The sequence below is a fragment of the Ctenocephalides felis genome, unplaced genomic scaffold, assembly GCF_003426905.1.
Source record: "Ctenocephalides felis isolate EL2017-DRISC unplaced genomic scaffold, ASM342690v1 CF-g0.4_SCAFFOLD_00845, whole genome shotgun sequence".
Lineage (NCBI taxonomy): Eukaryota > Metazoa > Arthropoda > Insecta > Siphonaptera > Pulicidae > Ctenocephalides > Ctenocephalides felis.
In genome coordinates this window covers 14854518-14868836 of record NW_020536999.1, presented here as the reverse complement: position 1 = coordinate 14868836, position 14319 = coordinate 14854518, and the positions used below count along the sequence as shown (strand labels likewise).

The following is a 14319-nucleotide window of genomic DNA, read 5'->3' as shown; positions in this document are numbered from 1 at the left end:
TGAGACACATTTATAGTGTTTTATATAGAAAAACAATCACATTGTTACAACTACATTTTAGTTATACGTAGATATCAAAATGGCTAATACACATGCTTAATATATCACACATAATGCTATATTTTTGGCAGATATATAAGAATTGGTTAATGCACATATAAATAACAAAAATCAGATAATAAGAGAGATTAAGAAAAAGAAGAAGGTTGACAACTGATTATAGAAAGTAATTAAATCGTACTTTAAATTGTAAATATATCAGATTACAGTATGTTATCTATCATCCTATTAGATTACAGTATGTTATTTTAGGGATGTGATTTCAATAAAAGTTCTGAATATGAATGCTACTTCCATCAAATTATCTGATTTATGTTTAATCCTTTTGAGATTGTTTTTTTCATATCCCCATTTCTATCATCAATATTTTCATTATAAATTAGGAAAGTGAACTTCCCTAAAAATTGAAAATGTGATCAACAAAGAGTTTGATAGTTGCAAATGAATATATGCAGAAATGTGTACAAAACATGTCACCTGCTTCTTTACCCTCTTTGCCAAACTTGTAAAGATAAATAACAATCGCCTATGAGTAAAATATGTATCTCAAAAGGATTACATATTATATAAATGTAATCTATTATATGTTTGGAAATGCTTAGGCTGTGCCACTCATTTGTGTTTTAATAGTTTCAATTATCCTCGGTAAGCTATCAGCTCGCAAAATCATAATTTTTCTGTATGGTGTCATTTCACTGTCTCCTTCTTTCCAATCACCTCCTAAACCAGAATCGGCTTCTGATTTTACTGAGAACTCAAAACTAGCTAAGGCTTCAGGAAGAATGTATTCCTCCTCAGGATTTGACCAAATTACATCAGGTTCAGATTTCTTTGACTTTTTCTTTTTAGTTTGCTCATTTTTGTATAATTTACATATCAAAATGTAATATACAAATTTATATGGCATTTTCTTTGACACTGCCCTGTTGATTTCGCTTTGCAGATTCTCTAAGAGCGGCACTGAAATCTGTGCAGGAATGTTTATGAAACGTTCGTTTATCAGAAGTCCGGTGCAATTTTCTTCATCGTTAAGGATGTCTTGAATTAGTTTGTTAGTAGTATCCGTTGCATTTTGTTCTGCAAGCTCAACAAGAAGTTTGCGTAATTGTTGAACACATTCTAAATTCTGTAAAATATTCATGATTGAAAGATCCAATACTTACATGAGAATGACTAATGATTCATGATAATTTTAATTTCTTGATTTTTGATACACTGATTATGAATAAATAAATATAATTACTTTTGTTAAATATTGCAATTATATAAGGTTCATGCAGAAACACATTTCACTTCATTGTCGCACATGTTCTTTTAAATGATACAAATAAAAAAAGTTTATCTTTGCACTCAATTTATGAATTAGATATAAAAAATTGAATTTGGTGTGCCATTTGGTAATAAAATAGGTATTTAGGTATGTATATAAAGTTAATGTAAGAATAATTGAAGAGAGAAGTAATAAGTGAATTCATGGTACTTTTACATATAATAATACTAGGAAATGACTTTCCTGTAATAATATTTAGAGAATGATGAAATAGTTAATATAATTAATTTATGAATAAAACATGCAATGAAATTTTGTCATCAATCCAAAGCATATGATAATAAGCAAATAAACATATATAAGCAATCTGAATTACAGTAACTAAAATGATTGAATCATAATTATGCAGTCACTTACCTTTTTCTGGGTAATATTAATTACACTTGTTATACCAAAAACATCATTTATATCAGTCATTTCATCATCTTCATCTTCATCAGGGTCTGCGTCACTTTGTTTAACAACACTACCAATGTAATTTTGACCTGGAACAAGAAAACAAACAAATCAAATATTTATAATAATAAAACTAAATAAACTTGCTAAGACAACCATGTTATGATAATAACATTCCTGTGCCATATTGGAAAAATTTCATCTCACAATCTAATCTTATAATTACATATTTCATGTAATTTACAAGATATTACAAGCTATAACTTACCAATTAACAGATCCGATAATTCTGATAAATTAATATGAGCTTTCAAAAATAATTGATTCAGAAGCTGCTTTATTCCATGAAAGTCACTATCGGTAGGATTTCGACCCTCAAAGTCTACTTGAATTTCCTGCATAAATAAAACATGAACTAATAAAGTGATAATTCATAACAAAAGTCTTATATGCATGTTAATTGTATTCAAATGAAAATAATATGAACTTCTCATTTTATCTCAGTTATATTATTCAGATTATCCTGTTAATCCAAAAATGTTTAATTTCACAACCCTATGCAACATTGATTGGCACATGACAGTCAAAACGCCGGTTCATTAAATAAAATGAAATAACATTTCAAAGTCCAAAATTACTAATTTGAATTTATCTATAACTCATAATGATTTTAAGCAATTAAAGGCAGTAACATATAATGAAACATAGATAATATATGAACATTTTAAAATATAGGTTATCAGTCAAGATACCTCATGCCCAGAATAAACCTCTTGATCAGAACCTTCATCTGAGCTATCGGATTCATCACTCATATTATTAGGATCATTCATTAGCGCTGGTTTTTTATTCGACATCGTTAATTAGTTTATTAATATTTAATTAAATATCACAAAGATTGCACACGTGCCTACGATTGTTTATATTAAAATTAAATACTAAAGTAGTATTGCCTGAGTAGACAAAGTCAGCGAGCAATTTGGAAAACTGTCACTTCTTGTGACAATGGTGCCAACATCAGTGAAATAAACTAAATATAAATTTGAAATTTGGAATTATAACAAAATATTTACCTTGATTATTAAACAAAATATTACCTTGAAATCAATTAAATCTTCGACTTCTCTCAAACATAATTTAGTAGTAACAACTAAAATGTGTTTTTACATATCACTTGCATTAACCAATTCATATATATCTGCCAAAAATATAGCATCATGTGTGATATATTATAAGCATATGTATTATCCATTTTGATATCTACGTTTAACTAAACTGTAGTTGTAACAATGTGATTGTTTTTCTATATAAAACACTATAAATGTGTCTCATTAAGTTTATTATACATAATATATATCTTATTACAGAATTCATGATTTTATTCAATCATTGCATTTACATAAAACATTATTTTTAACAGTTATTTCATAAACTTTCTTATAAATCTAATTATATAATATTCTAATAGTTAATAGACTTTTTAAACTATCTAATCGTAATTTACATGTGATAATATGCAATTGATGAATATATTTTGGAAAAATGTTTATACGTAAACAATACATATTATTAAATAATACGTATTATTGTGTGACTGGCGTTATAAAATATCTTATCAAAATCTAATCTAAATCAATCTTAAACTAAATTAATATTTACATACAAACTTGAAACTTCAAGGCCTCAAAAATGTTCATTTTGCACTATTTACTAAGATTTTTAAAATAAAATGTTCGTAATTCATAATTTCAGTGAATTATTGGATATTTCTATTTTATGATTATTATTCATATATAGGTCTATTTTTTAAAAAATCATATCCAAATTTTTAATATTAGCACCATTTTGTTCATATTATGCAACTTATATTGAAAACTTATTCGGTACTTCTGAGTGCAGTAAGATTTTACATGCATAATAGGTTTTTAATATGCAAAACACTCAAGTTATTTTATTGTGTAATTAGAAAATTAGTTGCATTGTTTTATCACCAACAAATGGCTATACATAATTTATAATTAAGCAGATAATTACAGATTTATTCTGTTCCGTAGAATTAGGGATATAATATATTCTAAAAATATTTGTTCATTAATTAGCGCATTCCTGTATTCATACTTGACCTCTTCCCCCTGGTCCTCCTCAATGTTCCCAAAATGTTTAACATTTCTTTAACGGCAGCAGGTTCTTCTTTTTTGGTTTTTGTCTTATTTTGCACATCGGTTGATTTCAGTCTAAATCTACCGCCTTTTATTTGATCCACGATGGCATCTATAATTCCTGGGTAAAAAAATACAATGATTACCTTAAGATTTAGACAAAAATGTGTACAATTTTATTTTCGAAGAGCAACTTAAAAATGTAAGAATTTTTAGGGTTTGTTGATTAGTTCGATATCAAATATTTATTAGTATTCCATCACCGATTAAATAAATAATAAATATATGAAATTATTAAATATTTAGTTAATATATTTTAATTATTTACAGTGATACAAATTATTATTACCTTATAGCCCTTGCGCAAAACCGAAAAGTTTAGTTTATTTTTGGAAAAATTTTCCAGTAATAATTACTTTGATAATTGAGTGTAATGCTAATTGTAATTTTTCATATAAGTTGTAACAAATAGAAAGCATTTTTGTACCTTCACTGTATCAATTTTTTTTTAATAGTGTTTGTGCTTATTGGACACCATCAAATTTATAGTTCAGCCCAAAAACTTTTCTTTGCTACAATTTTTTAATTTGTGGCTACGTGCTATCATTAATTTCGCATTTCAAATTATTAAAATTTTAATAAAATATTTATAATATATAGGTATTTTATCGGAAATGCACTTTTTAACTATTCTCAAGTAAAAGATTATTAAATTTTTAAGTACCTATACTGGATATAGCTATTATTGTTGTACCTTCTTTGATATTACAAGACTCCTTTGATAGAAAAAATTGAACATATATTTTTTGGGACAGCTGCTTAATATATAAATTGCATGCATTGTAATAAACTTTATATAATATAATAATTTCAAAAGGGCCTAATATCATTTTATTTGCTAAATCAATTTTACAAAGCCGCTAGCAATAATGATAGCACAGCAATATAAACATGCTTTATGTACGTGGTATAAAATAAGTTTTGCATGCTTATATTTACCTTTTTTATTTAATCGTTGTAGGTCTTATTTTGCATAAAATATTTTTATCATAACAAAATTTACAAGGAATTAAAGTATGTGAGTAAAATTTGATCATTCGTCGGTCGAGTCGTTTCTTTACAAATAGAAAATATTCTGAACCGATTTAGACTGAATCTGGTACCCTGCCAGATTAATTTTATTCGAAAGCATGTTTTTTTTTTCTTAAATTGAATAACCCCAAGAAAAAATGTTTGTATATATTATTTTCGTATATACCTCCATTATCATTTTTTGTTTTTGCCGGAGTATCGTTTACTGGTTTGATATCCAGCATGGCAGCCATTTCCGCAACCGCGCTTGCCTGCGTCTTGATTTTGATTTCCGTTTTATTGGCGCCAAGATTCAAATTCGGCACCGGTGGCGGCGGTGGTGGAGGAGGCATGACTATTTGATTTCCGTTTGTCATTTTCCTTCTCATAACAACTTCCTCTTCGCCATTTCCGAAAACATCATTATCCGTCTGCATACTTGCGTTGTTTTCGGAAAGAGTGTTTTGTAATTCGGTTTCAGCACGTTCAGCACGTTCTATGGCGACGTTTAGTTCGTGTTCGGTTATTTTTAGTTTGGCTTCTAACACTTCGATTTGGGGGTCTATACTTTTGTCCTCCAATTTTTCCTGAAATTCGGGCGGTTACATATCGTATGAAATGCGCCAAGATGTTATTGGAAGCTTCCCACAAAATGATGCGATGGGGATTTGGTTCGGAGAGAAAATTTTATATTACGAAACAATTTTGGTGGAAAAAGAAGAAATATTTGGAATACTTGCTGTATGAATGAAGTTTAAAAAATCATTCATTCATTTGATTTTTTTATATTTTCGTATCTGAAAAATTTACTAGAAATCTGTTTAACAACTAATGATTTTTTCTTGCACTCATGCACGCTCTGTTAGTTTAAAATAATGTTTTTATCGGCAATAACGAACTTATATTAAAAAATTAAAGTCTCTGCATCTTCAATAATAAATGTCCAGTAATACACTTGTTACTGTAATTTTCCATTAATTAGGCCTTCTTTCCATTAGATTAGATTAAAATAGCGTAAACACTTGTCAGCATTCTCTGCTAAATATAATTATTTTTATAGATTGCAGAATAAAAAAAAAAAAAAAAAAAAAAAAAAAAAATAGCGTAATTGAAAAGTGAATTCATTTTTCCAAACATTTTCGTTATAATGATTATGAGAATTGCAATAATATTCCTAAAAATAAATAAATAAGAATTTTAAGGTGAATAAAAATGTGAAAGGAAGTAGATTGATACGTTTTATTGATACATTTTTTTTATTTATGAATACGACATATTCAATTATACGATAAAGGTGCATATAATGCAATCATATTGCCTTGATTAACAAAAATAAATTATAACAAAAAAAATTATTTTCAAAAACAAAAAATGTCTCAGAAATAAAAAAATGCGAAAGAAAAAAAGTAGATTGTATACATTTAGTTTCAAATCTGATAAAGAAAAGGATATTTTGGCAAAATAAAATATGAGGCACACTTCTAGACATCAGAGCATAAAATGCTATGGTATTTTTAATGAATTTATATTAATTGTTGCATATTTACAAACCAATCATATCCTCAAAAAATTGCATTATACATTAAATATTATACGATATATGTAGCAATCCTTAATTAATAATTTAATCATGAGCACTGATCTAAAGATTAAAACATATATGTGAAATTAATTTGTTGTTATGTTTTTGAAAATTTTTATCGTTGTATCATACTTATACAAAATCCATGTCTTCCCGTTATGTGAATCTAAAATTTTACATTCCGTTGCATTATTTATTTAAACATAACGATGTGATAATAAAATTAGATTTCAATCTTGGTATATACAAATAATAATTATATAAGGTACAATAATATTTTTACAACAGATTCGAATTACAGAAACCAAATCCCCCATTCATATCATTTTGTGAGTGCATACAAATTATAGCTAAAAGCAAATAGCCTGAAATTACTAAATATACAAATAATAATAATCATGCAATATAGATCAATAATTATATATAGGCCATGCTTAGTAATACATTGCATTTATAATGCTTTTGTACAATACCTACACCTTTGTACAAATTTTTATTTAAATATTAGTTAAATAAATTTTAGTAAAGAGATGCTCACCAGCAAATCTGCTACTTGACTTTGATGGTCATTTCGTTCCATTTCGAGCATTGTTTTGAGCTCACCAACCTGGGAAAAAATATAAAAGTCATATAATAATATCAATTATAAGATATAATCATATCAATCATGATTTGATCAAATTCAGGGAAATGACACTATCTTCGATGTACTCTGTGAGCATAATAATGGCCTATTTTTTAATGGTTATCAACGACATTCAAAAATTAATTGTCTGAAATGTATATTTTGTTAAAATACATAGTAATTGGTTTCAATATTTGAATCCTGAACTAAAATTTCTAACTGTAATAATTATCAGAGTTCTCTGATTATCTCGAATACCAGATTGTTTGGACTACGGATACACAGTTGCTCGATGATAATTTTTTTAAATATATTTATGTATGTACCTCCTGCAATAATTTAAGTATCCTGCCTTCTTCTCCATCATGTTTATAATCCTGGATGAGCAAAGCACTTTGTCTTTCTAAAACATCTCTTTCTCTGATTGCTTTTTTGGCTTCGTCTATCATAGTTTCAGCTTGCTCACGTTCTCTGAATATAAAATAAGAAAATAAACATAATTTATGTAAAAAATCAGAATTAAAGAAATTGCAAGAAAATATTTGAAATTTATTCTTCTATATCTCAAATTTTTTGGAGTTTTCTTTAATCGACAATATTGACCTGGAGTGTTAGTATGCATAAGTTTAGTGAAGTGTTGAAAAAAATACTGTGATTTTTAGTATGTTGAAAATGATTCATAAACTTACTTTTCGGCATTTTTACGCAAAACGCTTACTTCATCTGCGACTAATTTTGAAACTTTTGCAAAATGATCTCTTGATTGTCTTAAACTTTCCAATTCGATGTTACATTGAGCTCTTAATTTCTTTTCTTGTTCTAATTCCTGAAAAGATAATGTATTTAAATAAATAAATAATATAAATATATATAGGGTGTCCCAGAATTCAACGTCAAGCTGAAACGGGCTGATAGTATTGATAGTAATTAGAAAAACAATTATCCCAAGTAGTTTGAAAATTATAGGTTTTCAAGTGCAAATAAGAGCAATAGTGAAAATGTAACCATTTATCGATTATTGTGGTTATTTTTTTATTATTTAGTTCATTTAAGCTTTGAATCCATAATTGTAAATATTTTTAGAACTACATCCCAAAATAATAACCCATACTTTCAAGAATTAAGACTTTTTGTTAAACTATAGTTAAACTACAGTAAAAGTGTAGAACACGTTACCTATCTTTTTGACAGTTTTGTGAAATAGCTGTACCAAACCGTCCATTTTGTATGTTAAATTGACGAAACAGTGTAACGTAACTGTTACGTAATAAACAAAAACGAATCATTATCGTTCAAGCCGATTTAAGGTTATAATTAAACGTAATATGAACGTTTTATTAACGTAACCATAAATAACGTAAAAATGTTTCTTCAGTGCTACGTTATTTCAACTTTTGTGGTTTACTGGGTATGAATTCAAAACTTTCGAAATTGGTTGACTTTGAGAAGCCCTGCTTTTAAAGTGTGTAGGTCAAATAATAAATTAAGACAACCATGATGACATATAAATTTCTGCAATTGTCTTTTATTACCTGTGTTAAATTAACACACTGTTCAGTTGCTTCAAACTCCTGAAGTTTTGCATTGTTTAGTTCAGTTTGTAAAGTTGCAATTTCTAAACTCATATCAGTCACTGTTTTCCTCAAGGCTTCCAAATCGTCGTGACCATCTAGAGGAAATTGTGGAGTTAAATAAAAAAATCTTGATTGATAATATAAGATGTCTGTATTTTCACCTGTTGTATCCGTTGAACCATCTATGTCTATATCTAGGGATCCATTTGGTTTGATTTGGAGATATTTCTGGACTAGGACTGCACTTTGTCTTTTCAACTGACGATTCTGTTTATACCATTCTCCTGCATGTTGCATAGCTCTGAAAAAAATATAATCGACTGAGAAAAATGAGCTTTATCTATCTATGAAATTGAATATTACTACTGCTCGATATCAAGTTGTACATAGCGCGGATCAAGTCGACTAAAAAGCAAAGCTGAAAGCTCTCGCAACTTCCGCCACGTACAAATAAATTAAATTTATAATTTTTATTTCATATTTCTGCGGTATATTTCCTTATCTAATTCTAAGATAAACACTAAAAAAATCTGGTTACCATTTTCACACTTAAACATAATTACTAGAAATATAAACAAACAATAATTACATGAAATGTAAACAAATGAGCTTCTGAAAAAAATGTAGATATACATTTATTAAACATGAAATGTTTAGTCGACAGATAAACTTTTGACCTCAAGTTCTCGGCATTTTAAAGGATGGTTCATGATTTAGAAGTTGATTTGAATATTGTGAAAAATGTTAAAAAAATATTTTTTATTTATTATACGTTTCGACACTTGATTTGTGCCATCATTCAGCCACGAATAAGCATCTTTTTACCTCTGCCCTCTTTTTTTCAATCCAAAAAATTTGAACTATTGCTAGTGCTTTAAGTTTTTGCTTTTTTCCTGGTTTGATTGGCTGAATAATGACACACATCAAGTGTCGAAACGTACAATCAGTAAAATATGTTTTTCCTTTAAATTTTTTTAATAGACGAAAGGACCACAAATTCAAATCAAGGCATCAGAAAATGCCAATCTTAATAATTAGTCCTAATGATATTTTTATTATTTTATTTAATATTATTACAAGATATGTCGCCATAGAATTCATCTAAATAAATTTAGATTTTCTATTTTAAGATGGCCAATTGAATCACTTGTTGGTTTCTTGAGAATTATGGTGACTCAGTTTAATTTTGCAATTACCCACACTCAATATTGGATGTGGGTAATATGTGCACAAATTAGATGTATAAATATGAGACATTCAATAATTTGGGAGAAATTAGTGGTGTATAAAGCTAATTCCTGGAACTTTTCGAGATGGAATTGTTAGATGAATATTATAGCAACTCATTTTATGATATTTATTTTTTAAAAACCAAATTTTTGGATAAGTAAATTTTTCGTGGGCAATTTACGTATGCAAAAATTTAGTTCTTAAACAATATGCAATAAAAGATGTTGCCATAATATTCATCTAGCTATTCCATCTTGGAAATTTCCAGGAATTTGCTTTATACACCACATACATTTTATTCCACATCCTCCCAAATTGAATGTCTCATATTTATAAATCTAATTTGTCATATGAAAATGTGGAAACATTGAAATATTTTTGGGTAAATTTTGATAGTAAAAAAAATTGAGAATGATAACCACTTCTAAGATATAAAATAGATGTTTATTTGGAATACAAAATTTCAAAATAGGAGAATTTATTACTCATATATAAATAATTTTAACCACTGTTATATTTTATTTTTAATTTACACGGATACAAAACTTATCTCGGATGCAAACCATAGTCTAATTTAAGATCGAATTTACCCAAAAATTTACATTTCCTCGAGGAATATCACTTCTGGGATATAAACTACGCCGATTTTGTTATTATGAATTATAATTTCCAATAATTTCATCTTCTTATCTCAAAGACAGTATTATAAATTATTGCTCTCGACAAGAAATCATAACAGTCTACAAAATGAATTCAGTGTGTATATTAGTTTGCTCTGCTCTTTTGGTTGGAACAACTTTTGCAGAGGGTATGTAATAATAATAAATAATAATTTTTTAATTGAAATATTTTTGTACTACTATAATGCTTAGCAATAAATTCAAGAACAATTTAAAAAAATTAATATTCTATAATATTTTTAATATTAATAATAAAATCTATTCTCGAGAAATATGTATTCAGGAGCCAATTCTCAGATAAAATAGAAATGTTATAGGTTCACAAGCGATTGAAGTAAAACTTTTAGGCTATTGTCCGAGATGGCATTTAAGTTAAAAATAAATACATTTTGAATAATGTTTATTAGTAATATATTAACACTCGTGATGCACACATTTATTAGTGTCGACCATTATACACATTTATATAATGATAAATTATAAATTATATATTTATAATAGCATTAAAAATATTTATAATACTTGAAAACAATAATGTAATTGAAGTCATACTTCAAATATGACATGATCGGTTTGTCATTGTAATTAGCATTTACGACTTGAAACTTCATTAGAGAAATGAAGTAATTGCTGATTAATAACTTCAATAAAATTCGTTCACACAGTGGATTATGTTAAACAACCCTAATGAAATATTGTTTTCACAATTTCAATCATCATGTAATAATTGTGTTTGAAGAACTTCATGTGATTAAAACTAACATACATTCATTGACTGCTTGTTTTTTTTTTACTTTTTCGCTGGCGATATAATCTCATTCTTTGAGCAACTGTAATATCTGTCTTGCCTAAAAAATATTTTCCATTTTAATAACTCCAAAAATTTGTAAAAATTACGAATAATATAGAAATTATTTCAATAAACTTACGTTTAGTACACGGCACAAATGTTACATTTGTTTGATTATTTTTATTATAATTATTTACGGGAAACAGGGTAAAATATTCTTCTGATTCAGACTTTGTTCATTAAATCAAGATTTGTACTACGATGTAACTTTAAAATGTTTATTTATTTATGTCGATTTTCTTGTTGGTATCGGTACGCATACAACGTTGATGCCGGTACGCATACAACGACAGATCTCTATTCACGCGACATGACGACTAATCACAATCGACCCGTATTGAAATAATTTAATCGAAATCGAATGACATACAGTTCGGTCGTAACGCTATTTCCGTTGCATTCTCACAGATTTACACTCTAGTCGCGTCTAAAAAAGTTTTACTTCAAAAAAACATTATGATAAAATTGTTGTTTAACGTTATGCGTTTTGTGGGTTAGGTTTTATGTGTAAAACACAAGATCGAACAGCAAATACATAACTTTTTGGCAGTTCGTTACTACCAACTCATACGAAGATAGACCCGTAACATAGTATTACGATGACATTTCTATTTTATCCGAGAATTGGCGCCTGAATTCGATAAGTAAATATTAATTTTTTTATTTGTTATTTTTTGGAGAACGCAAAAGTTCTTGGATAATTTTCTTTATTAATTTTATTATTTTTGACCATTTGATAGATAACTTATAAGGTTCTGGGATAACTTTCTTTATTAATTTTATCATTTTTGTTCATTTTCTGGATAACTCCAAGGTTCTTGAATAACTTTCATTAATCATTATTTACTTTGGTATTTTTAATATTAGTACAAAATCAGTCCTTAGAGTGTTAATAACGTTGTTTAGGAAAATTCGCTCAATATTTCACAATTGCTATTTCTGGCCTATAGTTTTTATGTTTTCTATTAAACTAATTAGCAAAAATTCTCGCAAACCCAAATTTTGATTTTCAACTTCGTTTTTCTACTGCCTTCCTACTTTTATCTCATTTCAAATGTTGTCTTTTCTCTTTTTCAAATTGTCTTTTCTCTTTCAGAGAAATGTAGCATAGTTTTTCCACAAAAAGGAGCCGCTTTCCGACCTTTACTTTACAATGCCGACGAAACGGAATTACTTTTGGAAAATCACGAAGGTGCATACAAAGTTCCTTCTGGAAATAGTGTGATTTTCACATGCAAACAGCATGAAATCACAGATGAAACCATTCACAGCGTCATCGCCCATTGTAGAAATGGTCAGCTGGTGGATGAAAATGGACAAAGTGTAGAGGTAATAGATAATTGATTTTTTATTTAAAATTACTTGTATGCACTAATTTGGATGATTCTGCTCAGCCTTCGGAAATATCTTGCCAACTTCGTGTTTTGGAACTGAAGCCTGTTTTGTCTACAAAATGTAGCGGCAGTTTGGCTAAATATCAATTTCACAAACCAGGCTCTCAAGACTTATCCACAGTGGCAGAAACTTGTTATGATACAGATCGCAATATACCTGTTTATTCTCATTATAAAGTAGCTTTACCACCACAATTCCTTGAAAATGAGGATTTGGATCCTGCTCCATACATGTCAGCAGTCGATATTTTATCTGTATATCGATCCGACGAGATCAATAAAGTAGTTACTAAACTTTTAGGAGAAGGTCATGTAAGACGTGAAAATGTTTTGTATACTGTATCCCTTATCCCCAAGGAGCATTTGCACGCACAATTCAAGGATGTCAGTAGACGAGCACATAATCTTATAACCCTTTGGGACAATGTCCTATATGGTAACTTCGAAAACTTGGTACAGGATATTAGAAAATTAAGAAAACATCAACGAACTTTGGAAGTATTTTCTGGAGTTTCCCAAACACCTGCACAACTAACAAACAGTAAAGGAAAACTAACAGATTTATACCTAAGAACAAAAAGAACTCAGAGATCATTCCCAATTCCTGAATATTACTGGGCTATTGTCTACGAAAGGGAATCCCAAAAAGCTGGCGTTGCTTTATCAATCAGAGAAACGATTTAGAAGGTTCCACAACCAATATGTGTAGAAATGTTTGTGAAGATCTAGCTTGGGCTGAGAATCTAAAACTTATGATAACTACAAAAATGCAGAAATGGGACAAACCACTTGTTGCAATATTAAGGAGTTCCTAAATGTCGTGAAAAAAATGTCCAGCACTTCGTGATATTGCTACAACCGTTGGTGATGATGGAATTTTGAAAGAATAATTGAAATTTATCAATGAATTCTATATATAAAAAGGCATGACAATTGGAGATGGTAACACTGTGGTTAAAATTAAGGTAATGGAACGAGATGAGGAATAACTTTAATAATTTAAATGTATTTGTAAGTTTCAAATAAAGTATGTTTATTTGAATATTTTTTATTTTATTTCATAAGATATTTCTATATATTTTGATCTTTGCCAAATATGAATTATTTATAACTACCCGTAGAGTAAATTATAGTAATTGCAAAAAATCCGAAATGAAAATTTTCGTATATCTTTACGTTCAAAGGTTTCTGAAAATTTTTCGCAAATCTTAGAGAAAAATGATGTATATATGTATGTATGTGCGGATACAATTTTTTGTCGACGATTCGAGAGCACGGATCATTGGATTTGAATTATTCAAAAAAACATTCGGACTTTATTGATGGGGATACGTGCTGATTAGTAGTTGTAAATTAGTAACTTAGTTT

General features: G+C 28.2%; 2 protein-coding genes across 2 annotated transcripts in view; both read right to left on the bottom strand.

Annotated features, from left to right (window-relative positions):
• Nucleotides 1-267: 267 nt before the first annotated feature.
• On the bottom strand, nt 268-2712 carry LOC113362951 (protein BCCIP homolog). Its single transcript, XM_026605445.1, has 4 exons — nt 2539-2712; nt 2055-2181; nt 1748-1875; nt 268-1186 (listed from the first exon to the last, which is right to left on the bottom strand). Exons 1-4 carry the CDS (start codon nt 2641-2643, stop codon nt 659-661), a joined length of 888 nt encoding a protein of 295 aa, XP_026461230.1. The 5' UTR covers nt 2644-2712; the 3' UTR covers nt 268-658.
• Nucleotides 2713-3750: 1038 nt separating this feature from the next.
• The window catches only part of LOC113378705 (shootin-1-like), a 28330-nt gene continuing 17761 nt past the window's right edge, over nt 3751-14319 (bottom strand). Inside the window, exons 7-14 of the mRNA XM_026619270.1 lie at nt 12732-12856; nt 8959-9098; nt 8756-8892; nt 7913-8049; nt 7550-7694; nt 7137-7205; nt 5204-5603; nt 3751-4066 (exon numbers count right to left, since the gene is read on the bottom strand). Coding sequence (XP_026475055.1) covers nt 3882-4066; nt 5204-5603; nt 7137-7205; nt 7550-7694; nt 7913-8049; nt 8756-8892; nt 8959-9098; nt 12732-12856 — 1338 coding nt within the window. The 3' untranslated portion in view covers nt 3751-3881. The remainder of the gene's footprint in view (nt 4067-5203; nt 5604-7136; nt 7206-7549; nt 7695-7912; nt 8050-8755; nt 8893-8958; nt 9099-12731; nt 12857-14319) is intronic.

What these genes read in the sequence shown, in the direction of transcription:
- LOC113362951 (XM_026605445.1), bottom strand. Translation starts at nt 2,643, where the DNA reads ATGTCGAATAAAAAACCAGCGCTAATGAATGATCCTAATAATATGAGT. An exon ending in AGGTTTATTCTGGGCATGAG is followed by an intron (nt 2,182 to 2,538) that starts GTATCTTGACTG and finishes TTATTTATGCAG; the next exon opens with GAAATTCAAGTAGACTTTGA. An exon ending in TTAATATTACCCAGAAAAAG is followed by an intron (nt 1,187 to 1,747) that starts GTAAGTGACTGC and finishes AATATTTTACAG; the next exon opens with AATTTAGAATGTGTTCAACA.